We start from the raw sequence: 25,459 nt of genomic DNA, 5'->3' as shown, positions 1-25,459 counted from the left end.
CTTTAATAATGAAAACTACTTGGACAGGCATATTACCTATTTTTTCCAATGTACAAGATTCCCATTCCAATTTTGCTTTAATAATATCATTTTTCAAATCTTCAAGTACTATATTTTTATCATTGATGTCCTTTACTAGTTTTTCATTACAATCTTTCTCTAATTTTAGTTTACATTCTAATTCTTTTATACTTGTAAAATAGTCATTTTGTTTTTCTTCAAGTGTCTAGATAAAATAGTTAAAAGATTAAAATTCTTCATATAATTTGAGAGTGAATAAATAAATTTTCATATGTATACATGTGACACATGCACACACATACAAATAAAATGGAGCACCATACAATAAACAGAGAAACAAAGAAGGAATCAGGAGATACCATCAAATAAGGTATCAGGCTTGGAACACATTTGGAAGGCTTGGACACATCTGTTAAAAGAATGAGCAGAACACTGATATGTAGCAATTATTACCACCTGGTTTGTCCTTAAATGTAGTCAAACAAAGGAAATAAGGATAAACTGCAGAGTTAAAGATAAGTTGCATGTGGAACAAGACAATGCCTCTATCTAGTGTAGAGGGAAGAACAGATGAATATACACCGAACAAACTATGCAAAGTAAATGGAACATTCATCTAGCTTTGCAAAATCTGGAAGAGCAAGAGCATCTCTAAAGCTGTTTAAGACAAATGTCCTCTCAGTAATGCTGTATGCATCTGAAATGTGGAGAAACGTCGCCATAAGAAATATAGAAAAACTTCAAATATTTGTTCATTGAGCTTAAAGAGAATAATTGGTATTCACTGGGCTAAAATTGTTTCAAATTAAGTATTGAGACAGAGGACCTACCTCAAGCCAATAGATGGATTGATCAAGAAAAGGAAATAGAAATGGATAGTTCACATCCAAAGGAAGTATGATAATGCTATGGAGAAATGTGCAATGGATTGGAACCCACAGGATGCTCGGAAGCAAGAATGACCCAGGACCACATGGAAGACACCAGTAATAAGAAAGGTAAATCAGTCAGGAAGCCAATGGAGAGAGATGAAAATTTTGGCATCAAATAGAGATTAGTTTTAAAACTTATTGAAGGCCCTTTGCTTCTTTGGGAGCTGAAGGATTACTACTACTGCTACTAATATTACCAGCTTGAAAATGATTATAAGGAGATAAGACTATTATCTATCCCAGGTATTGAACATGGATGTATCTGTGGATACAATTACTACCTCGAAATGGACAATTTTGCAGAACCAACCTCTTCTCCTTATACAAGATATAAAAGCTTTGTTTTTCCCCAATCCAGAAAGAATGAATAAGTTTACACATATGCCACACCTTTTCTAGCTTCTGACTTTTTCTAATTGAACATTCAAGTTCTTCTTTCAACTTGGCCACTTTTTCCATCATTCTAGAAGTTTGTTTATCAGCTGTCATTTTTTTAAATTTTTGGCATGTCAATTGCTCTTCTTTTTTCATTAATAATTGAGAAAATTCTTCAAATTTATTTTCAAATTCACTAAAATAAAAACCATGAATGATAATAAATATTAACATTTTAAGCTCTGATTTAAGTTCCTAAAGTTATAAATGTACAAACTTATGATATTTTGTGCATTTCTATGAGAAAATACAGATATAAGATGTTTGTTTTATATTTCTATTTTAACACTTGTACCGAGGTTGACAACACAATATGTGGAGGCTTGGGAGCACATATGACGATAAGATATTGTCAAGGGAGGTAATTTTTCTATCTTGCATTCGGAGTGGTGAGAAGAGCTCTAGCACCTTCCTTCCACTTTGGATTGTCCTGAATTATGTTTAGTCTGTTCAGTTTAAGCAGTTTGGAAATTGACAATGAATGGAAGCCAGATGTGGTATCAAACTAGAATTTCCATTAAGTTAAATAATAGTCTTATCTGAAAATAATGAATCAGAATTTTAATCAATACTATTAGCTAAAATAAGTTGATAACTCAAACATCTTACACTGCCATATAAACTATATATAAAATTTTATAAACATGCATAAATCTTTGCTGAGATATCTGCATAATTTTTGAAATTTGCTGGACCCTCATGTCCTCTAACTTCTTTAATTCTTTGAGAAGAAATGCTACTTTCAATTCATATTCCATTTTCACATTATGCACTTCTTCATTTTTTTTAACACAAAGCTCTAAAAATTACAGTGAGGAGTTAAAATTATCATTCTAGATGGAGTAACAATGTTTTCAAAAACTTTTATCTAAATAATATACCAATAGATGTAGTTTCATGAAAATGTACAAAGTTTCCTTTGAGCAGAAGTTCTTGTATGGATACATTATATTTTAAAGCATTTTGCAAGCAATCAACACCTTTATTTTTCAATTTATTCCACCTTAAATCTACAAAAAATGAAATTAAAAACGAAATTGAATTGATAAATTAAAAAAATAAAAAACAGAATAAAGACTATACCTAAAAACTTTAAAGAATGGTTCTGTTGTAATGCAGCTGATAATTCATTGGCATCAGCAGAGCTTATCTGATTGTTCCTTAAATCTAGGTACTCCAATGATTCATTTTGTGACAGTCCACCACAAAATGCAGAAAATGCTTCTAATGATTCACCAATATTATTCCAGTTTAAAGTTAATCTAACATAAATCATTGATAATAATGTGGAGATAGACATGTAAACAAATTTCAATTTCTACTTACATTTTTATAGATTTATTGATGCTTAACATTTTTCCAAGTTGTATAACAGAAGTAGAATTCATGTTATTTCCAAATAAATTAAGTTCAGATATTACATTACTGTTCATTAATGCATTAAAAATTAAATCAAATCCCAATGGAGGAATCATACAATCACAGAATTTCAATTTTGAAATAGCTTCATTGTTACCAATGATTCTTGATAGTACCTCCCAACCACCTAATGCAACAGGATATCCTGATAAATCAAATTCACCTGAACATCTACAAACAATTCATGTCATAGAATATATGCTAACTTTTGGCAGTAAGTTCTTACAAAAATAAATTAAGCTTTCATAATTAGCTACATGTATATTAATATTTTAAAAAATGACTATTAATTGTAAGTACCTACATGGCATTTTTCAAAGCATCAATTACATGCACATCTGTAAACGTTCTATTTATGGCACAGAGCTTTTTATATTCACCAATTATATCCATATTTCATCATTTAATGGGGTAATTAGAAGAAGAAAACATAACATCAACTATTGACTGGCAATAAAGCAATTGTAACCTTAAAATTATCTTACACATCTGGGGAAAGTGGTAGCACCAGGCGTTAGGATCTTGGTATTTACAATCCATTTTCTCAATTTAGGTTACTACACCAAAAGAAGTTTTGAATTCATATTTCAGTAATCCTTCTTACATTTATAAGAAGGTAGTATCTAATAAAAAAAATACAACACGCGATTAATAAAAAACTCGTATAAAATTTTGAGCTATAAGCAATTTTTAAGTTGTACTGATCACTTTCAAAGTGAAATTTAACAGAATAAACATTTTAGTTATAATTGTGTAAAATAGGGCTTCTGAACCTGTTTTCGATAGCATAGGCATGAATAAGAAATAAAGCGTTAGTTGCTTAATTCGTACTAATTACAAATTCTTAATGACCATTCCATGACTATTCAGCAATAGTGAAAATTTCGGAAGTAAATATATTCCAACTGAATATCTACATAAATGTTGATTAAGAATGTCTAAATTAAAAAGAAATATTTATCAATCTATTATGTATTGAAAGTAAAAGTAGTAACATAATTAGGATGTTTAAAATGAGATATAAATTCCTCATAAAAATTCCTTTGTTTTAATATACGTAATTAGAATTTATGAATTTCTTAAAGTCCATTTTTTTATGTTATTAACAAATGGGATTTTATTGATGGATTAACAACAATGAAGGAATAGCAAAAGCTGAATCCCGTGTTTCCTGGGGCCCCTGCACCTTAAGCAGAAAGTATTTAGCTTGTAAAATTTTGTTATAGTAGTCGTCAAATTATATTTTTGAAGAAATTTATTTATTTTTTTTAATTGTTCAAAACGAAATTGAAAATAATGCTATAAATATTGTACATTTAAATTGTTACAAGTAGATTTCTTGTGAGACTTAGTTTATTTAAGAGATGAACTAGGCAATGTTAAGTAAGTTTAAGTTTTTCTGAATAATGTTCTCTGTTTTCTTTTATTTAAAATATTTGGTACACTTTGGAAGTTAAAATCTCTTTCAGCAGAACTTGTGCAGTTTGTTGAACATTTTAAAACTGGTCCGATATCGTGAGTAAGGGGTGGCGATAACATATTGGTTCAATCGAAAAACAGTCTTATCAGATGTTTTATTATTCCGGTTATAGCCATTCATATTTAATAATCCAATAACCGTGTCAAAACGCGGTTTTGAACAAGAAAACAATTGATTAGTATTGAACGGACTAGGATTTTTTTCTTCGGCCACGAACATTGGTTTATCTAATAAAAACCAACCCACAAATTTTGTCATAAAAATAAAATTACTTATTACATTTATAATTTATTCAGAACCTTTTGAATAATTAAAACCATATGCATATAGGTTTTCTTACTGCATCTATAGAAAAAAATACCGACATGCCATTTATTCCCTCCCCTCAATATATTGTTCTCTCGATTCAAAACAATCTTTTACAATTGAAAAATATAATGTAATAAACCTAATATTATAATAAAAATGATTGAGAATTGGTTATTGTGAGCTATCGAAATTGTCAGCTTTGACAGTTGAAATCAAAAATGAAAAACCAGAATGTTTTTTTGCCAATCGTCATTTTTTCGCCATCCCTAATCGTGATTCATAACTAGGGAAGATTTAATTAATTAGTTCACGTGCAGATTGCCCATTTTTAAATCCTAGTTCGTAGAAATTACAAATATGAATATCCTTGTGATAGTAAATTATTACTATCGAAAACATAAAAAAAGAGCAAATTGTGATGCAATGAAAATAGTAGATATTTATAATCCCTAACTTTAAAAAAATGTGCTTTTACCGTGATTTCATAGACATTTTTTATTGAATAAAGATCCATCTATTATTTTTTGCACACATGTGTTTAGATGAGTTTTCAAAAACAACAACTATAAATAATTTTACAAAAGTATTTCGTTTATGAAAACTCAAGACTTAATCTATCAGTAAAGTAGTGATTGGTTATAAACTTAACTTGGCAACTTGTAGCATTTATTATAATCAAGTTTTTAATTTGATGGTTCACAATTTCACTTCCACACTGAAGAATGTCTCATATTGGTAATACTAAGACGCCAGTGAGAAAAGCCCGCTCTACATATTCGCTTCCAGCAGGGATATATCATGCACCTAGAAGCGATTTCATAAATGGCATTAAATGCAACAGTATATCCTCCAACCATTCCTTGTGTAAGTTTTCGTACTGAAATCCTTTCATTTTAAATTATATTTATACTGACATTTTGTTCTGAAATATTTTCTGAAGTGGAGCAATTATTTTTTTAAATTTATGGTGGAAAAGACAGGAAACTGCACGTCGATTTAGACTATTACAGCACTTACTGGACAAACGGTCTAAACTTCCAACACATTACAAAAGACTGATCTACATGACTGTAATAAGGCCGATCTGGACATAGGAGTTGAGCTTTGGGGCTCCACTAAACCTTCGAATTCCTCTGGTATTCAATCCTTACAATCCAAAATCCTTCGCAAAATCCTCAATGCTCCTTACTTTGTCACAATTAAAATGATACATAAAGACCTTAATGTTCCCTATGTAACCGATCTAGCCCGAACCAGATATCACTCCTTTCATTATAAACTCTCTGACCACTCAAACCCCTTAGTTTCTAATCTTGCATCCTCTTCCATTCCTGACTATCCTCTGAGGCGCATGAAAAGAAGATGGCCACCAGCTAATGTAAAATATCATTAGAGTGCTACCAATGGGCAGTTTCTCTACACACCTGTAACACTCCAATTTAACTTAGATCAGATTTACTAAATGTATTATAATGTACAGTTGTAAATAGCAATAGATAAATATTTAAAAAAAAAATAATAAAAAAATTTATGGTGAAACATCTAAATTCAATGATATCAGCAAAATATTTTACAATTGGTTAATCAATGAATCATTTAAATCTTTATGTGAGTTGACAATCATTGAAACATAAATTCCTTTTAATTGTTATAAAAGTTTTTTTAAAAAAATTATTCTTAGCTTATGTTTAATTATCAAGTAACAATTATCTACAGCTCCTGACTCATATATGGCTCAACCTAATACACAACTCGAAAATGCAGTTTTAGAGAAAAATCAACTTAAAAATGATTAAACCTTATATTGAAATAGAACAAAGCTTCTTTAAATTTTTGGTAAGTACATAAGATTCAAATAATTATCTAAAATTCAAAAGAAGCTTTGTGCACTTTGTAGTAGTAGTTAAGTTTTATAGTGTTTTTAAGAAGATTTTTCTCAAATTTTGCATTTTTGAGTTTCGTCACTTTTTTTGCAGGTGAGCCATATGAAAAAATGCTTTCACATTTTGTTATTCTATTTGAAAAGAGTTGCAGTTTAACACATAATCAGAAAAAAGATTAATCCTAAAATCTCTATAACCATTTTGTAAAAAACAAAACATTATAATGTTCACAAATAACCATTTGTAGTCTTTGTTCTAATTTCTTGTTGATTCATATAATTAGATTATCATCAACTCAAATATCTGTGATTATAAATATTTTATCCTGTATGTTCTAATGGAAGTTTTGACAATATGTGGGTATATCTTTTTTTTCATTTTTTATTCTTTTTGGAGTATTTCTCTGCTCATATATTATAAGGATACTATTTCTTTACTTCACGAATGTCACCTTCAGTTGTCAGGTCTTCATAAAAACCCATTGAGGGACCAGGGGTTTCATAAGAGGGTCTTATGATCCCATAATCAATTCCTAAATAATTGATAATAAAATAAATTTTCTACCATTATTGAGTTTGAACCTGTCAAAAGGTATTTATAGCATTTACAAATTAATAAATTATTTAATGATCAAATGTTTCAATAATTATTTATTTTGCTGTAATCGAAATTGGTCGTAAATCATGGATACAGAAAAATAAAAAATCTGGTAATGCCAAAAACTTCTATTCATTGTATATATCAGATAACATGTTTAATGACCTAGTACCAAACATATACTAAATTAATAACTTAGATAATTGGCAGCTTTATGATTATGTAATTTTCATAGAAATGATGCAAAGCTTACATTGTAGAATATGTCACATCATTATCTTTAAAAATTTGAATTTTTTTTTCTGATTAACTTTTTTATTTTTTTTTTTTTTAATGCTGCTGTTAAAATATTTGTCTTAAATACACCATTTTGAAATTGGGAAGCTTAAGTTGAGAGAAGCATCCCTTGAGGTAAAATTTATGTTTCAGTTCAGATAATTTTTATGGCAGTGTTCTTTTTAAACTTTATTTTCTAAAGTATCTAAAGTATAGAATAAAGGATTCTTGATATTCTTTCATTTGGACCAAAATATTTGGGAGAAAAAATAATATAAACCTGTGATTATTTCTTTGATTTCAAAATTATTTTTCTCTTAATGTTTATTTAATGAATAGAAATTATAAATTCTTTCTGTACCATAACCTTTACAGAGATGCTAAACATAGTTGCTATTTTGACAATTTTTATTCGTTAGAAAGCTATTTATTTTTCATGGTAAATGATATTCAAAACCTTGCATTTTTAAGGCTGAATTCTTTTTTTTTGGGACTAATTTATTTACTTTTTTCCTAGATGTGAAGTCATCAGATTCCTCCCAAAATGTGAAACAACCGAATTCATTCATTGCAAGATATAAAAGTAAATGCAAACAAATGAATTTGGTGCCTTTGAGTCTTGTAAAAGTTCAGTTCTCAGATGTGTATCTTGATTTGATTGTCGACCGTATAAAATTACTTGATTGGATGGCTATTTTAAAAACTTTAAGTAAAGATAAAAGTTTACATCTTATTTCTTTTAGAAGTAAAGTGAAAGGTCATGGTAAGAATATGAGTAATAAATAAAGGATTTAATTCCTACCCAACTCTTAACTGTTACATCTGTACCTCTGTAGTAGTTCAAGAACATATGGATACAGAAAAGAAGGCACTACAAGCAAATAAAGAATCTGTGTTATACACACGATTTCTTATTAATAAAATATGTGGAAGTCTGAGAGAGTGCTTAATGTTTTCAAAAAATTTGCTATGCCTCCAACTTCTTAAAATACCTCTTATGGGCGATGGAGTCAGAATTTTAGGAGAGGTAAATATTTAGCAATTTATTCTTTTTAATTCCATCATTCTTACATTTTATGATATAGTTGGTTTTTTTTTTGTGAACCATTGCTATTAAAAAGAGTGGGTTATGTGGATTAATTCATAACATGGATTAAAGTTACAATTATTTGTCTACTTTCTATATCAAACCTTACAATCAATATTATACACAAAGTACTGTAAATATTTATTTTTTTTCATGAAAATGGAATATGCAGCCTAAAAATAAATTAAATTAGTCTCAGAAATCAAAATGTAAAACAAACAAATATCGTTATGGGTCCCTCAGACCCACCTGTTACAGTGAGGGTTGACCTGGTAATTGAACTGTTAATAATAAATACATTTTTTTAACACCCTGTTTTTTATTTACTAATGAATACCACTGATGTAATGACTTAAAAAATTATCACTAGTGCTACAGTTTAGCATAAACGTTTCTCAGATCTGCCTTCTGTACGACATGATGTATTTAGTTCTGTTTTTTGTGTTATTATGAACTTAAAATCCTTTAATTTTTAGAATGATATCATTGGTACTGTTTTATTATGAAAGCTAATAGTATTAGTTCGTAAATACAAGTATATAAACTACAAAGTACTAACAATAATGCTTATTTTTCGGATGTTTATTAGCGATATTATTTAAGTTAAAAATTATAAAAGAACAGGTCAGCATTGTACAGATTAGTGAAATTATATCAAGTAAAAACTACATGACTAATGGTATTACTTCAAACCTTATTATAAAACAGGCCCTCAGGAGTTATTCAGAGTTACCACTCAAGTAATAATGAATAATAATTTCAATGTTTTTATTTTTGCACTTAACACATTAATAGATCTTTTTGCACAGTATTCAGAATATTATTTAAATTTTTCATTGTTTCTATTTCCTCCGCAGTTAAAAATTTGTTTGGTACTTAGAAACATATGTCTTAGTATTATCCTTTAAAATATATTTATTTATAAATTACAAGTTTCTCTTTTGATTGGCCAAGATGTACTCAGCCTGCTCAACATGTTATTATATACAATGTCAGTAATAGTAAATGTCAAATTGACTACTTGTTAATTTTAAAAATGTCCTACAAGTAACACTTTATTGAACAGAAGTTACTTTGTTGTTTTACTGGTAAAAGGACTTGTTAATCATAATACAAATATTAAAAATGGTTTCATTTATCATTTTGTGAAATTTTGCACTAAATTTATTTCCTCTGAAACAAGTATCAACTCTTAGAAGTCAAATTTCATGTGAAACACTTTAGTAATACTATTGTAACGGCACAGAGTTCTAGATCACATTCTGGTAACAGCCAAAATAATAAATAAGTGTGCTAATGCCACCTGGAAGATATTCAAAGTTCATTAAGTCATCACATTTCAACTAAAACTGTATAATTAATTACTATCTTGTATAAAGAAACATAAAATGTGTGACTCTATAAACACTAAATTATTGTATATATTATTAATAAAACTAATTCACAGAAATCTACAGAATGAACCCTTATAAATTCATTATTAGAACACCTCTCGATGTCAAATGATTACTGAGAATTTATAAGATCCATGGTAACACTGAAGGATTACTTAACGTAGGGCCTACTTAAAGAAGAGATATGATGAAAACTGGACATGCCTTTGTTGGAACCCTCCTCCATGTGCAGAGACCCTAGGGCAATTCAGATGGGTTTCTTAGTAAATTCCATTATTAAAACTCCTTGGCAAAAATATCTTGCCATATGATGCCTTCAAGTATGTCCGTGTCTTTACCTAGTCAAGAGTTCGCACTTCTTGGGTGCAAAACTCTTATCCATGTTTCTAAATAAATTTAAAAAACTTGTTTCAGAGCATTGTGTTTTTGTAGGTCAACATGTCAAATGCTTATAAATTATATTGCTTGTGCAGAAAATATGTATTTGAATCTTGAGATATGAGCTTTTGTGGAAATGAAAAAGAACAGTCAGTATTCAATTTTGTGGATAAGGATAGACAATGTTTATATATAAAAGAGATCTCAGTACTTTAACCAAAGCTTCTATTTTCAATGGACCTGGAGATGAATTCAGTGACTTCTATTATCGATAATCTAAGTAACCATGATTCTAGGATAAATATTTAGAACAATAATGATGACACATTATCTGCTGCTTTGAGTTCCTAAAGAGACAAAAAGCCCCCAAAAATTTAGATTTTTCTGAATTTATTTATTAATTTGTTATTGTTTGTTTATTATGACATATCATCTGCTGCTTTGAGTTACTAATGATAGAGGCAAAAAGACCTCAAAAGATTTAGATTTTTCTGAATAAATGTTATTTTTTTCAATACTGGAACAGTTGAGGTAGCAGTCAAATGAGTTGATAAATTGTGTATATTTATGTGTGGGTGGATTGGGAATATCAATCTTATTCAGAAAAAAAGATGGGGATTAGTGGTTCTGCTGCCAAGAAAAAATAATCGAAAATCAACTAAATTTTAAATGATTTTAGAATAAAATTAGGCTGTTAGTACAAAATCAAGATTTATTAAGTGATATACATAGTCAAATTTTGTTTTAAAAGTCAAATGTTGTGAAATATTAAGGTGGTTGTTTCCGCATTTACAAATTGTCAAATAAATATTTTTTAATTTTGTAATTAAAATTATTCCAGGGATTGAAGAAAACCCAATCTCTGCAACATTTGTCTCTCCAGAATTGTAATATTGGAGATGAGGGGTGTCTTATTCTTTTACAAGTATTACGTAATGTACCAACTCTCCTCACCCTGGATATTTCATTTTGTAAAATAACTGCACTTGGAGCTAAATATATTTCAGAACTGATAAAGGTAAAACAATTATTTTATTCAATGCAACAAATTAGTATTAACAGATACCGATTCATTCTCAATTAAAATTTTGTTTTTTTCCTCTTGCCTCCTCCGCCTGGTCTGAGTTGTAATATTACTCATGGTGATTTTAATTAACACAAAAGAAGTAAATTTCCTGAGCTCAGGTTTATCTTGTTTTTTTTTCAAAAACACCACTTCGATCACCTTATTATAATAATAGTTGATTGGTTTGCCCACAGAGGACAGGAGCTTGATGTGCTGAATTGCTGACTTAATTTATAATAATTTTCCATGACCTTCATTTGACATATATTGATTTTTTAACTTTATAATTAAACTAAAATATTTTCAGTTTCAAGAAATAGCAAGATTGGGGGAATGCTGGAAACAAAGTTTGAGATACAGAGAGGTAGATCATGATCAGATTCAAGGCCTCAGGCGGATAACACTAAATGACAACCCTGAAATAGGTGATGCTGGTCTCCAGTATATTAATGATGTATTAATGGATGATTTTTGGGTCAGAGGTACTTTATTATTATTAAATCTTAATCTATGTTAAATTAAAATGTTTATAGGGTGTTGATTTTCGGAAGTTAGGATTTTTATAATAAAAAAGTAATTATTTTTATGATAAAAAAAATTGGTTTCTATACTATTAAGTTTAGTCTCAATGCTTTAACATATTCAACCACCTTTACATACTGTAATTGTTCAATTTATTAATTATTTATAATTTATTCCTTTTTAATTATTAATTCTAATAACTACAACTGGTTAATACACCCACGACAAAATTAATATTCTTATTAATGTTTCAAAAATATTTAGAACTTGCTTGTATGAATGTTTGATCAAGGCATTTATAACACTTGAAAATTACAATAGTGACCAAAGGCATTGTAAAAAAATTTAATTGTGGTGGGATAAATTTTGATTAATTATTGAAATCAGATTACCAAATTTTGATTCACTTAATCAAGAATAGTTGCTATACATTATTAATTAATTTTTTTTTAAATTAGTCCATCAGAAACCTTAAAAGAGAAACATGTAACACCAAACTCTACGATTTGTTCATTTTTTTTTTTTTATGACAGTTTATTTATTATGAAATGATACCATTATCCTGAATTCAATAAGTGTAAATTTGAAATGAATAAAATTATTCAAAACAATCATAAATAAAATAATTTTACTTTTAGTTGTTTGAATTAATTTTATTTGGTATTTTTGGACTGCAATTAAAAATATTAAGGTTAGAAATTTTAAAATTACTGATACAAACTTAGGGAAAATGATGCTAGTAAGTTATGCTAATAAAGTTTACAGAGAAATTAATTGGTATCTTTATGGAATGGCTGTTATATTCTGGAACTGATGTTTTCTGCTGCAAGCTATAAGGGGGATCCCTTGATTATTATTAACAATAAAACATTTTAATACATCATTTCATTTGCAGAATTTTTGTTTCTGTTGGCCAGTGCCACAATTTTTTTTTTTAATGAGATATAATATTGCCGTGTACTTCAATTGTCAACTGGGGGTAGGAGTGATGTGTTATCCTTCAAATTACATATTCAAGCCTGTGAGGGAAGACCTAAATTTATTCTGCGGATCTGCCACAAAATAGTTGTCAACTCTATCAGGTTAGATTTGAACCAGCACCACTTTTTACTAAGGTGCCTAAGGTATTCTGCCCCAACCACTAGGGTGCAAAATTTGTATTTAACTTGATTATACTAAAAAGGTGTTCCCTATTTATGTTGTTCCATTTTAAGTCATATCAGAGCTCTGTTGGTAACAAGTTTAGAAACTTTGATTTTCTTGAATGATCAGGAACCATTTTATATTAAAGTAAATAAGTAAATTCAAAGCTACGTTGCTTAAAAAAAAAGAAAAGGTTTTTGTTTTAGAATGAAACAGTTAAAAAATCAATTTAAATGAAAAATAAGGCTATTTAATTAATTGCAAAAAAATCTATAGTATAGAAAAGAGATGGGTGAAAAGAAAGTAAGATATTCGTAAACAGCAATGAATTTAATTAGTGCTTTCCTGTAACAATTACATCTGATATGAGTAAAAATTCCGTGTATTTACAATAAACATTTCACAAAAATTACTTTCTTTCCTCACTGCATAAATTGTAAAATTTGATGTTTATGAGGTACTCTTAATAGGAAAATTAGTGATAACTGTGTTTTTCAGAAACAGTATGCAGATACACTGGAAGTGAAAAATAACACCAAAAATGATTAGACACAGATTTATAATTAACTGAAATCTAAAAAAATTAGGTTGTCCAAGTATTACAGTTCAAACAATAATTAAACATTAAGCGAAAATGCTTTTGAAATTAAAAGTGCTTTCTCAATGGATTTAATAATAATTTGAATAAGGATGGGTCTTGTTGCATAAATGGAAAAATTAATGATAATGTTATTCTTCTTGTTCTTATTAACTAAGAATAAGTGCGTGCAACTTTAGAAATTACAAAAGCTAAAGTATTGAGTTCATTTGAAACTTTAAAAACCAAGAGATGTATTATGGTTGTAACAAATGATTCTCATATTTTAAATAAAGTATATAGTGGTAATTATACGAATGACTTTAGGTAAACTAAAGGCCACAAAACATGGTTTTATGTATGTACATAGATTTTTCAACCTAAGGATTCAATTCAGGTCGAATTTGACTTAAATCACGTTCCAAGGAACAAAACCTGATGTAAGTAAGAGACCACCCGTATAATCTAATAATATTTTCACAAATATAGTTGCAGCTATATCTGAAATTATCTTACACTGAAGTATGAGTTTATTTTTATTTCCCTCCCCATACAAAACACTTTATACTTCTATACTTATTTTTTCATACCAAAAATCCAATAAAGTAATAACAAAAATAAATAATTTTATCATTATCATATGGAAAATTTGTCATAATCTTGTAAATTTTCTCAGATTGTATTCTGCTCATCTTGTTTCACATTTAGCATTGGATATGCAGAACTGCGGAATCACAGAAGATGGTGCATCTTTGATTAGAAGGCTGATTGAAATTAACAATGAAATTGGTGTTATTGATTTACGCAGGAATCCTCAATTGAGCAATTCTACTATTGCAGAAATAATAAAAACACTTAGTACAAAGATTACTGAAGAGAAAGCAGAAGTATGTGTATTAGGTTTTCATGATCTTTAGGTTTTATCAAATATTATATCGAAATTAATTAAATTTAATGGTACAATTTTTTGTTTTTGGTAATGAGCACTTTTTTAAAAGATTCAATGTCATCAACCAATGATTTAAAAAAAAAAATTGAAATCTATGGTTTTATAGTTTAGCTCCTATCAAGCTGTTAATAGTTTCTTTGTGCTGAGTGAGATTGATCAAAAATAGATGCATGTTCTACTTCCACAATTTTGAAGTTTCCCAAACTATTCCTACTATCGAACAAATGCTATGGTCACACAAATATCTTTTCACTCATAAACCAAAATTCACCTCTTAAAATCTCAATTTTTAAGTTGGTAAATGGTTAATTTTTGATCATTTTTATATTAATTTACAATGATTTTAATTGTTGTTTTAATTAGAGGTATGTGAGCAAGTTATCCAGGACACAAAATTATGGAGATTTCTATTTTGATTGGCATTAAATTTTTAAGTATAAAAATATAAAATTGAAATGGTCATATTTTTGCTGCTGATCCTTGTTAGGCCTAAATTTACATTTATCTTTACCCAATCATGAAAGTAAGATTGAAACTTGACGTTGCTTCAATTTTTTAACTTATTCTTCACCATGGAAAATGCATAGTAATACAGATGAGTAAGAAGTAATTAGCTAAAATAAATATAGGAGAAGAGATTTGTAGGGGTGAGAAGAAGAAAGACAAATTTTAAATCAACAGAGAAACTTACTGAGTCAGGCAGAGTTGCTGTCAAGAGTGAGTGGGGATGTGATTGGTCGGTAGAGCAAGGGCATACAAGTTATAGTGTATATGGTGTACCAGTCTGTGGATATGGTATTATTGGGGTTTATAAGGAGTTCAAGAAATGGAAGAGAATTGTTGATTTCAGATGCTATAATAAAAAGTAAGTGAGAATTGCTGATTTCAGATGCTAAAGTAAAAGGAAGCAAGGATGGTAGGAGTTGAAGAAAAATAGAATATCGCTAATTTTATCATGATTTAGTACCAAGAAGAGTTCTTTTACATATTTTTTGATAAAGAAGATGTTATTAGAGAAAAAGAGGATTACGGAGTTAAGAAGATAATTGAGTCCAATGTTAGAAAGGTTGGGGGGCTGGGAGATTTCCTATGGCCAATATTTTTTTAATGATATTTTTTTAAAAATCTGTCATAGAAAGTAAGGTAGCTGGATTCACAACAAAGTTGGAGAGATTTAAAGTAAGAAGAGAGGTATGAGCTTCAATGGTTGACCACTTGGTTTCTATTAATAGGAAGCCTTAACTATTGGGATATTGGTAGAAAATCTTTCTATGTCAAAAGAAGTGAGGATGTATTGGTATGAAATGGTGAAGGATAAATCGAATTCAGGTCGAAACATCGGCATAAATAAATAAGTTTTACTTATTTGTGTATCATTACTGACCGCACTCTTGACTATGTTTTCCTTATATCGAATATACGCTCAATTATAAACACTTCATTATAAAATATATGAGTTTTTCATTCAAACATATTATCTATTCTGATATTATTTTTAATATAGTATGTTTGGCTCCACTTGCCGAATAATCCTGCAGATAGTATCATCCCTCCAGGTAGTGCTATAAAAAATGGTAGTACAAGTGGAAATCAACGAGTATGGAATAAGTAAGATGTTATCATTACTTATCATATTCTTTTTAAATAATTTAGTTGGTAATGTTAGTGAATATTAATTAGTTTTTTTCCTTTACAATAGAGGCTCAGTAAGAGAAACTAAATTGAATCCAAAATTATCTACATTGTCTACATGCTCTGAAATAGCACAAATCTCAATCAGTAAGGTGGAGAAATGGAAGAAGTCTCAAATGTTAGTTTATTATATATGTATAAATATTTATTTAAGGCTCTAAATTTTGTTTCAAAGTACTTACTAAAAGTTTTTTTAATTGTGTTTGTTCACAATTGACAGAAAAAAATAACAGTCACCTAATATTTCTGATTTCAAAGGTTGATTATGATCAATATGTTTGTGGAGATAAAAGGAACATAGAGTTTAGCAAGGTAGATCCTCAATTCCTGAGGAGGTATTGTAAAGGAAAATGATTATTTACTGACCAGTAATGGGAAACGGTTTTATTCACAGGTGGGTCCCTCTCTTCGATTTTTACCACTCAGACAGTATAGAAAGAGCCCAGTCTTCTCTATGAGCTGCATCTTCATTTTAATGAACCATTATCCTTAACCAGAATGGACAAAGGACCAATTTTGTAAATAACAAGAATCGGGTGGTTAAAAAATTAAAGATGTTGAAAGGTACAATAGCCTTCATACAGTTGAAAAGAGATCTATAAAAATGAGTGATTATTTCCTCTTTTGATACTGAAGGGATCATTTTAATTTGTATAGTCCCAGCCTACTCTGTACTAACCAAATTACCCACAAAAACAAACAAATTACCCATAATCAGCCTTTAAAATAAAAAAAAAATTAAGTATCCCGCTTTTTTTATTGTATAATGAATTTATAATTCTATAACATCAATAATAAAAACATAATATTCATTGACAGCTAAAACTAATACAACTAGTAAAATAATAATTAACCAAACAAATTTGTGAATTTTGCATTATGCATTTTGTACTGATTTATCTGAACAATGGATCTTCAGCCCTTACTCCATAGCCTTAAATCTCCTTCATCTAAATATTTATAATTAAAAACTCACAATAATAATATCAAACAACATAATCATCTCATATAAAATACTTACCAATAAATTTAATCACATTTCATTCTGTTAGCTTTATATCTCCTTGATAAAAAAAAAGAAGGTAAATTTCTATGATTATAAAAAAAATTTACGATACCTAAATAATCATACATTAGATTATTGTAACACACCTATCTTCTAGAAAAAGAATATTGATATATTTCTAAGGTTTAAAATTTTCTTTTATTTCATCGATTTCTTTAATAGGATTTTTAACATTTTTTAAAAGATAATTGTCATAGTTATCTACAGTCAAAACTCAATTTTACTTTGAGGTATTGAATTTTTTTAAGTTATTGAGCTTACTAAAAATTTATTTACAGTTATCACGTTTTCCATGAGCTTTTCAATATAATGAAACATAGGAATCATCTTACCAAGACATGAGATTCACGGAAACTTCTATTTACAGTGACTCCTGATCCCCAAACCTCAAAAAGATTATTGATGACTTGGTTATGCTTCTAGTGTCTATTGATGGTCCTACAGCTGGTGGTGTACCTAATTTTCTTTGTGGGATAATTCTTTTATAAGAGTACTTTCTACTCTTTTTTTTTTTTACTTTTACAGCTATACTTTTGTTTTAAGTTCTGAATGGTATATCTTGCCATGTGCACAGTCCTTTTGTGCTATAATCATTTAAACTTAAACAGTATAAAAATTATCCAGATTTCATTATAAAATTGGAAGAAAATTTAATTATGGATGTATACTTTTATTTTTAACTGTTACTATATTTTATGCTGATTAATATTTACAGGATTGATTATCCACTTAACGGAAGTTTAACCAAAAATAGTAGGAGTAAGAAAAAAGTTACTAAAGTAGATGAGTAAGCCACAGTTCTTTTTTTGGAATAATTTAAATATTTGTACAGTAAATAATTAGTAAACTTTTTCGGACAGTATTCCGATTGGGAGTATTGAAAAGGAAAATAGTGAAGTTAATCTCAGCAATGAAACAGGTTCTTGTGTGTCTAACATGACTCTAACTGAAACATTTCCTGAACCATATATAACTGAAGCTGAAAATGAAAAAGCAAATGAAATAACTAGAGAGATTAAAGATATTTTTTATGATTTTGTTAAATTTTCCTCGCAACAAAGCAGGTATTTCCAGATATTGTTATTTTTCTAAAACATAATACTTCATTCTGTGTTTTTAAAAATATTAATTTGTTTTTACAGGCAGTTAAATTTTAAACCATTTCCAAATGTGAATTATAATCCTAGGATGTATGAAAGGTTAGTTAGTTATATTCATTGAAGGTAAAACTCTTTTTTATTTATTCATGTTAAGCAATAAGTTAGTAAGGGAAAGTACTGTGGTCATGAAAAATGTTAATGAATGAATGAGTTGAACTTGAATGTAACAGTTAATAACTACAATAGTTCAATGTTCTCTGAGACCAAATAACCAAGTCTGGCAAAATAGTTTGTGTATGTATGCCTGTCCTCAGTGTAGCTGGATGGAACTGAACGTAGGTGTTTGTTGAAGGTAAATTTGCTTCCCAAAACGACTTACCCTAACTTTGTACTGAGTTTTAGATTATACATGTCTACCCACCATAATCTCAACAATTTTTGGAATTTAGATTTGATTTTTTCTGGATCATAACAACAACATGTGTTCTTTCTTTTAAAAGAATTTAGAATTTTATAATCTCCAGTTCAACTCCAACGCACTTAGGTTTGGAATTTCCAATTGTTTATGAATTTTAATAGTATATCACTTTAACAAATGAGTTCATTTCTGTTACTTTTTTTATCTATCCAAAGCCCTGTATGCGAAAATTGCCTAAATGATAGCCAACATTTTTTTGACAATTTATGTGCAAACAGTACAGAAAATAAAAAAAAAACTAAAGAACAAAATCGTTTAGGAATTGATGATGTTTTAATTATGATGACTGTCTCTTAAGAGGAATAGAATGCTAAAGCAATTTTGTTCTTGGGGTTTGTTTTATTTTCAGCATTGATTGCAAGGAAATTTTCAAAACCTGAAAAAAAAACAAAAAAAAAACTGTCTGCAATTTTTGCGATTTACACCTTCAGGATGTGTTGGATCTAAAAAAGTGCTCAGTGTGAACTGATACAAATGTACAATTAAGCGGTCTCTAATATCAGCTAGGTTTTATCCTCATTGAAACAGTCTGGTAGGGCTTAAATGCCAAATTTCTAAAATAGCTTCCTTTAAAGTTGTTTATTTCAAATAATTGACTATCTCTCATTGTTATTTGTAATAAAAAATGAATACATAAAGAATTTGATAAAACAATGTTAAAGAGTCATGAAAGTTAATACATTTTATGATGTTTTTTATTTCCATGATTGTTATGACAGTTCTTTTTTCTAACTAAGGTTAGTATGAGATATGTAGTAAGAAGTACTTCAGTAACCCTACTTGAGTAGAAATTAATTCCTACTCAAAGCTAAGTATTATTTGGAAGTTCTCTGGGATCCATATTTCACCATTTTTTTAAATTGTACAACTGAAATAATGTTTTTGTTTTAATAAAATAAATATATTTTACCTAGTTATTTTACTTATTGGTTAGGAATCTGGAAATGAAACTCAGTTGGTTGGTAAAACTTTTCTTAAGAGTTATTTAGGTATCCTTTCACTGGACCTCTGATCAATAGCTAACTGGGATTTTTATTAATTAATATTGCATGAAATTGATAATTCTAATAGCTTATGTAACTTATTTTTATTTTTTCAGTGGTCTTCAATCTGATTCTGATTAATAATCAGGAGTGGAAATAGAAAGCTACAAATAAAAGGTAACTCTTGTAACTGATTCATTTTGTATAGTTATTTTCCACAATTCAAAGTAAAGAGAATAAAATATAATGATTGATTAGAGAGACAGCTTTTGTTTACAAAATAAATGTAATTTTTGAGTTCAAAAATGCTTACATTAGTATGTAATCAGAATATAGAAATTTCATATTTGTCTCATTACAAAACTATATAAATTTCTTTATGAAAAGTCTTTATTAAAGCCAGAATTGGAAAAGAGTAGATGTCTCATGACTTATTATTTTTTTTTTTTATTGTTAACAAGAAAAGATTTTTTTTTTGTAAAACAATCCTCTTATGGATTACTTTACTGAGCTGGAGGATCGTCAACCCGGTAGATGAGAGTTGTCATACCTTTTGACCAGAGTTAATGGACTCACTGACCAAGAAGGAGAGAATGTTAAAAGTATGCTGGAAGTGTGACAGGCTTGAACAATATATTACAATATATTCATAGTTTATACATTATATTCAATCAATATAATATATTCATAGTTTAACACATATAGGTGTGGTAATCCTCAACTAAAAACTTCATTATCCATAAATTAATAGAGTTAGTATTTTATTCTGTGGTACATTTAGGTTTAAAATGAGGTAGATTGATTCCCTTTCCACAGTCGTATATAGGTCAGTACAGATATGTAATAAAATTAATTTGTACTGTAAAAGGTTTAGTGCTGGGCAGTGAAAACCTTTGCCTGGCCAACCCTTAATGATTTTGACATTGCTGGGTAATGAAGCAAAAACTTTCAAATAAAATTCAATGATATTGATGGGTGCTGATAAAAGATTAGATCTCAAAATAAATACCTACAAAACAAAGTATGAGATTAGTAGTAAAAAATTCTAATTTATCTGTGATATGGATAAATTTCATGCAAATTAATGGTAACCAAATAATCTGAAAACTTAAAAATGCTTTCTAATGGTTCATGTCTTTTAACATTTACAAAACGCTATCTCATTGTACCACCAATGCTATAGGGTCCCTATCATTTCACAATTTGTCCTTTGTGTATTATAATCATTCTTCTTTTTTCTTTGCAGATATGATAATGAAGAAAAAAGGAAATAGGAACAAAAAAAAATTCTAAAATGAGGTGGCTGACAATACCTTTCATAATGCTGAAAATAAAATCATTTTATCAGGTTTGGTCTCCATGTTTTTCAGTAAATTTAAAACAGAATACTGAATGGTTAAAACTTTTGTAGAATAATATCTTATGACTATTTGCTGACTCTTTTCTTGATTTGTTTTTTCAATATTATCAATTGACTGTTATAACCTGTCTAGAATTTATCACAATTTAATACAAAAAGTCTCATCCTATGGTGTGGGAAAATGTTTTTAAAAATGCATCATCCATATGTTAATGATTATCAAAATAATATAAAATATATTTCATACTTAATATAGGTGTTCTACTGGCTTTTGATGGAAACTTTAATTTTTTTTTATACTAAAAAAGGTTTATCTATACCTTTGGTTAAATACCATTCCACATTACCTAAAAAATATGTATTGAAATAGGTATTCCATGGATTGTGCCTTGGAATGGAGTTAATTTGTAACAACTCTAATAGCTTTTGGAAAGTGTAGAATGACCTCAGTAAAGAAAAAAATTTAGTCTACAGTACTACCTTTGCAATAAGTTCGATTCTCAATAAAATCATTCAAGTAATTCGAACAAAGCATTTATTAAATATAACTGCTATATGAAAATACATTCATATTTTGTCTCTGTATCATTTTTTTTTTCTGCTTAAGCTCTTAAATATCAAAGAAACATATTGTCTCTATAACTGAAACTGTCATATAGTTAACATTGATTATTAAAACTATTTTTTCAACTCGAACTGCGAATAACTAGAAGATAACAGTAACGACAAGATAAATTGGCTAATAAATTAATATTTATTTTTTCAAAAAGCGTATCAATATCTAGACAATATTATTCAATTTATCTACTAAATCTATTTTAGTATTTTATAAAATTTTTTATAGTATAATTATTTATATAAAGAAATCCACTACTGTAGATTAAGTGAATTTCATGGTTTTGTTTCTCCCTTCCTTGAAAAAGTCCATTTTTATGATTTATTTATTACAGTGTTTCAACATGCTGGTTCATTCAACATGCTAATTCAAACCTAAATTAAAAATTTACAGATATTATTTAAAGTGGTATGGCACATGATTTGATTTTTATATTTTTAAAAATTATAAAGTTAGTTGATATAAATGAATAATCAAACCAATTAATGACTGACCTTTTACATAAAGGTTTTTTTAATACACTCAGACTTTAATTAACTCCCTGTTTGAGAGTATTAAGAAGAAATATACAGTATAAGTTGAGAGGAATGATGTCAAATAAAAAAGTGGAAGCTGTATTTCATGTTCAGGTATAGTTGAACAAATGATATGCCTAAATCATGGAGTATTTTGTAATTTGAAACAAAACATGGCAGATGTAGAATTTTCTAGGTATATTTGGCATTTGAAGAATTCTGAATTTTATGAGCTCAGCCTTAGCGCTTTCTTGAAAATTTATAATGTTATAACTAAATATCACTTCTCTCTATAAATCATTTTCAAGTCTTGAAATAGTAACCAGCGGAAAGGTACAAAGATATTGAAAAACATAACACAAAAATAATGTGACCTAAATTCCAAAATTATAAGCATGATAGTCTCAATTTATTTTATTATAAATACATAATCACTGAGATGTCGGAAAATAAATAGTTAAATAGCTATTTTTGTTCTCTTTTGACTGCACCCTTGACCATCTTCTTCATAATTTTAATTTATTTTCACTGCTACAACTGTTCTGACCACAGAACACAGAAATGTTTAAGGTATGAAAGGATTAGTAGTTACTGTTTTTTATTTAAAATAGAATATGTTTTGAACAATGAGTAATAAGAACAATAATCGCAATTATTAAACTATTTGGACTGATACAGATGTTAACCTATTATTGGCCAGGAAAAACTTAGAATTACAGAGCATTTAAAAATGTCCCTAGTAAAAGAATCTCCATTATAACCAGTAAAATATATGGTCAACCTGTAAAGGGATCCTGGTAGCTTGGTATTTTCAGAATAGTAAAAGTTCTGAGCTCTAATGGGTTAAAATTACATTCCTATCATTCAACATAAATTTACATTTGGCAGTGATTATTGGGAAAAAAGGACATTGTAAAAAAAAACAATTTATCTCAAAATATTGAGAAAGATGTAATTGAAAGAAATATGACTAGATAGTTACATCAACATTAAATTAATAATATCGATAATATATCTAATAAAAGTAAGTTTACTAATGACATTTGTTATATAACTATTAATATTCTACAGATCAAAATTAGTGTACCACTTTATTAACAGGAAAATATTTTATTTTTAAGTGTATCACTTAATTAATAATCAAATTTTAATAAACCATAAATTAAGTACCGAAAACAGAAAAGACGAAATTTATTTCTAAAAAGAATCCAGAATAGATACATTTTTAAACATAAAACAATTTGTAAAAATTTGGCTACTTACAAACTCGTACCAAGGAAAAGTGTAACTGAGGGATAAATCTGAAGAGAATTGCAGAATATTTAACAAATTTTATTTCAAATAGGTCAAACATCAATAGTATATGAATGATGCTTGAATACTTCTGAACAAAAAATAAACTAATAAACACAAAGAGATTTAGTTAGTTTTATTAAATATAATTTTCCCTTAAGGGGTACCTTAATTAAGGTAGTGAGGTAATTTTGACCAGGAGTATATAGTATGAAATAAAATATATAAAATACATTGCAAAAAAAAACATGAAAAAATTAACGAAAACATTTTGTTCTTGAAAATTATTTTCATAATTTTTTTTCCCCCACTTGCACATAAAAAATAAAAGATTTAATATTAATTATTAAGTAACATTTCAATACAACTAGCCTATAATCAAGTTACACAAATTTTAATCAAATTCTGTCCACTTCACTTTGTTGGCACAGTACAGTTAAACCCTTATTAATAACTTCCAAGAATTAAAGAGTGAAATCAGGAAGGTATCTTGATGATGGTATGATATCTTCTTAGGAAAGGTATCATCTAATTTGCTAGGTTAGTGTCTTCACAAATTTAGGGATTCTATTGTAGAAAGTTAGGCCCACTTTAAGAGGATCAAAAAACTCAGTGGAGCCCATTACAAAATTTTCATTAATAAGATCTAATCTGAAATATCATTTTCAATAATAATTAAATATATATATTGCTCACTTAAATATCTTCATAATGGTCAATTAAAACTTCTTAGTCACATGGCTTGTTGAATAACAATGTTTGTTTAGAAACATTTTTAGCTAGGTTTAACTGAGACGAAATGGACTGATAGGAAGATGTCTCGATTAGGTGGAGTAGACTGTAATTTATGTTAAAATAATTTTTTTTTTAAATAATAATAAATGGTGTTACATTAGAATATCTTAGAAGGAAAAACAATATCATTTTAAATTTCTACAATCTAAGTACACTTCAAAGCAATACTAAGAAAGTATCACATTTTAGACAAACTAGCTGGTTATTTCAAATGGGAGATATATTATGTTGTATTATACTATATGGAATGAATAAATTTTTGGACTACAATAAACACCATCCTAGGAATACTGATTATTTTAAAGGGAAAATATGCCTGTCTAAGTCCAAAGTACTTTTTTACTAGCCATAATACATTTTAACTCTTAAAACATATCACTTAGCACATTGTATGTGTCTTGGAGACAAATGCATAGTAAGATTAATAGTTTTTAGAAAAGAATTAGAGAATTGAGCTATGAATAAATAAAATATATTTTACTTAACACGTTGACTGCTGATTGCGACTGTTGATACTGGAAGTTATCTCTAAATAAAAATATGAGATAACTCATATTCGGCATCCCAGGCAAGACAGCAAACTTGTTGGTCGGCAGTAAACGTGTTAAATAATGCTCTAATACATTTTTAAATAATAAATGCCTTAAAGATTTTTTTTGAAATAGAAAACTTATTGGTAAACATCAGCATCTTTCTGATTTGTGTTATCAGTTAAGACTTCAACTTCATGGAATGAAATTATAGCAACATTCTTTTGTAATATTTGAACAACTTAAAATGATCATAAATAAACTAAAGTTTGTAGATGTACAAATGAAAATAACCAGACAAAAAAAAATAATCAAGAAACAGGCAATTGGAGGATATGTGGAGGATGGTAGGACATGGGATACAAGTTGAATTTATTACATATTTTTCTCAATTATATCACTAGGCATCATCCCTTTTGGGGTAATTCTGTTTTATTTTGCTACATATTTCCTTTGCTAATTCTTCTGTTGAAGCACAAATCAGTCTTCGGCTCATGATATCAAATGGTTGACCTAAAATATTAAATGTGAGTAGCCAATAAACATTTTCTACAAATATATAT

The 25,459-nt window shown here is 28.3% G+C and overlaps 3 protein-coding genes across 13 annotated transcripts in view; 1 reads left to right on the top strand and 2 right to left on the bottom strand.

Moving 5' to 3' along the window:
- LOC106691553 (leucine-rich repeat-containing protein 45) overlaps nucleotides 1-3,655 on the bottom strand; it is an 8,539-nt gene extending 4,884 nt beyond the window's left edge. For 2 of the 8 annotated variants that reach the window (XR_010843248.1, XM_014437366.2), the window contains exons 1-7: nucleotides 3,112-3,557; nucleotides 2,715-2,978; nucleotides 2,472-2,650; nucleotides 2,270-2,398; nucleotides 1,998-2,187; nucleotides 1,344-1,524; nucleotides 37-226 (exon numbers count right to left, since the gene is read on the bottom strand). Coding sequence is in view for 7 of the 8 variants with exons in the window: in XM_014437366.2 (XP_014292852.1) it covers nucleotides 37-226; nucleotides 1,344-1,524; nucleotides 1,998-2,187; nucleotides 2,270-2,398; nucleotides 2,472-2,650; nucleotides 2,715-2,978; nucleotides 3,112-3,200 (1,222 nt within the window). In the remaining variant the exon portion in view is untranslated. The other 6 variants (XM_014437362.2, XM_014437367.3, XM_014437365.2 and 3 more) reach the window with 6 other exon arrangements.
- A 1,465-nt stretch (nucleotides 3,656-5,120) lies between these two features.
- The window catches only part of LOC106691546 (centrosomal protein of 78 kDa), a 21,495-nt gene continuing 1,156 nt past the window's right edge, over nucleotides 5,121-25,459 (top strand). Inside the window, exons 1-14 of one of the 4 annotated variants that reach the window (XR_010843245.1) lie at nucleotides 5,122-5,460; nucleotides 7,870-8,115; nucleotides 8,189-8,379; nucleotides 11,053-11,229; nucleotides 11,585-11,759; nucleotides 14,228-14,406; nucleotides 15,973-16,076; nucleotides 16,168-16,278; nucleotides 17,942-18,013; nucleotides 18,087-18,290; nucleotides 18,369-18,425; nucleotides 19,904-19,964; nucleotides 21,034-21,135; nucleotides 21,518-21,732. Coding sequence is in view for 1 of the 4 variants with exons in the window: in XM_014437345.3 (XP_014292831.1) it covers nucleotides 5,319-5,460; nucleotides 7,870-8,115; nucleotides 8,189-8,379; nucleotides 11,053-11,229; nucleotides 11,585-11,759; nucleotides 14,228-14,406; nucleotides 15,973-16,076; nucleotides 16,168-16,278; nucleotides 17,942-18,013; nucleotides 18,087-18,290; nucleotides 18,369-18,425; nucleotides 19,904-19,928 (1,683 nt within the window). In the remaining 3 variants the exon portion in view is untranslated. Of the gene's footprint in view, nucleotides 5,461-7,869; nucleotides 8,116-8,188; nucleotides 8,380-11,052; nucleotides 11,230-11,584; nucleotides 11,760-14,227; nucleotides 14,407-15,972; nucleotides 16,077-16,167; nucleotides 16,279-17,941; nucleotides 18,014-18,086; nucleotides 18,291-18,368; nucleotides 18,426-19,903; nucleotides 19,965-21,033; nucleotides 21,137-21,517; nucleotides 21,733-25,459 lie in introns of those variants that run through there. The other 3 variants (XR_010843244.1, XM_014437345.3, XR_010843246.1) reach the window with 3 other exon arrangements.
- Nucleotides 23,590-25,459, bottom strand: part of LOC106691547 (inositol monophosphatase 1) — a 9,345-nt gene continuing 7,475 nt past the window's right edge. Inside the window, exon 6 of the mRNA XM_014437347.2 lies at nucleotides 23,590-25,409. Within this exon, the coding sequence (XP_014292833.1) occupies nucleotides 25,297-25,409 (113 nt within the window). The 3' untranslated portion in view covers nucleotides 23,590-25,296. The remainder of the gene's footprint in view (nucleotides 25,410-25,459) is intronic.

This window comes from Halyomorpha halys, unplaced genomic scaffold, assembly GCF_000696795.3.
Source record: "Halyomorpha halys isolate HHAL.00 unplaced genomic scaffold, Hhal_1.1 Scaffold2479.1, whole genome shotgun sequence".
Lineage (NCBI taxonomy): Eukaryota > Metazoa > Arthropoda > Insecta > Hemiptera > Pentatomidae > Halyomorpha > Halyomorpha halys.
The sequence above is the reverse complement of the archived record's forward strand: the minus strand, read 5'-3'. Positions and strand labels throughout refer to the sequence as shown.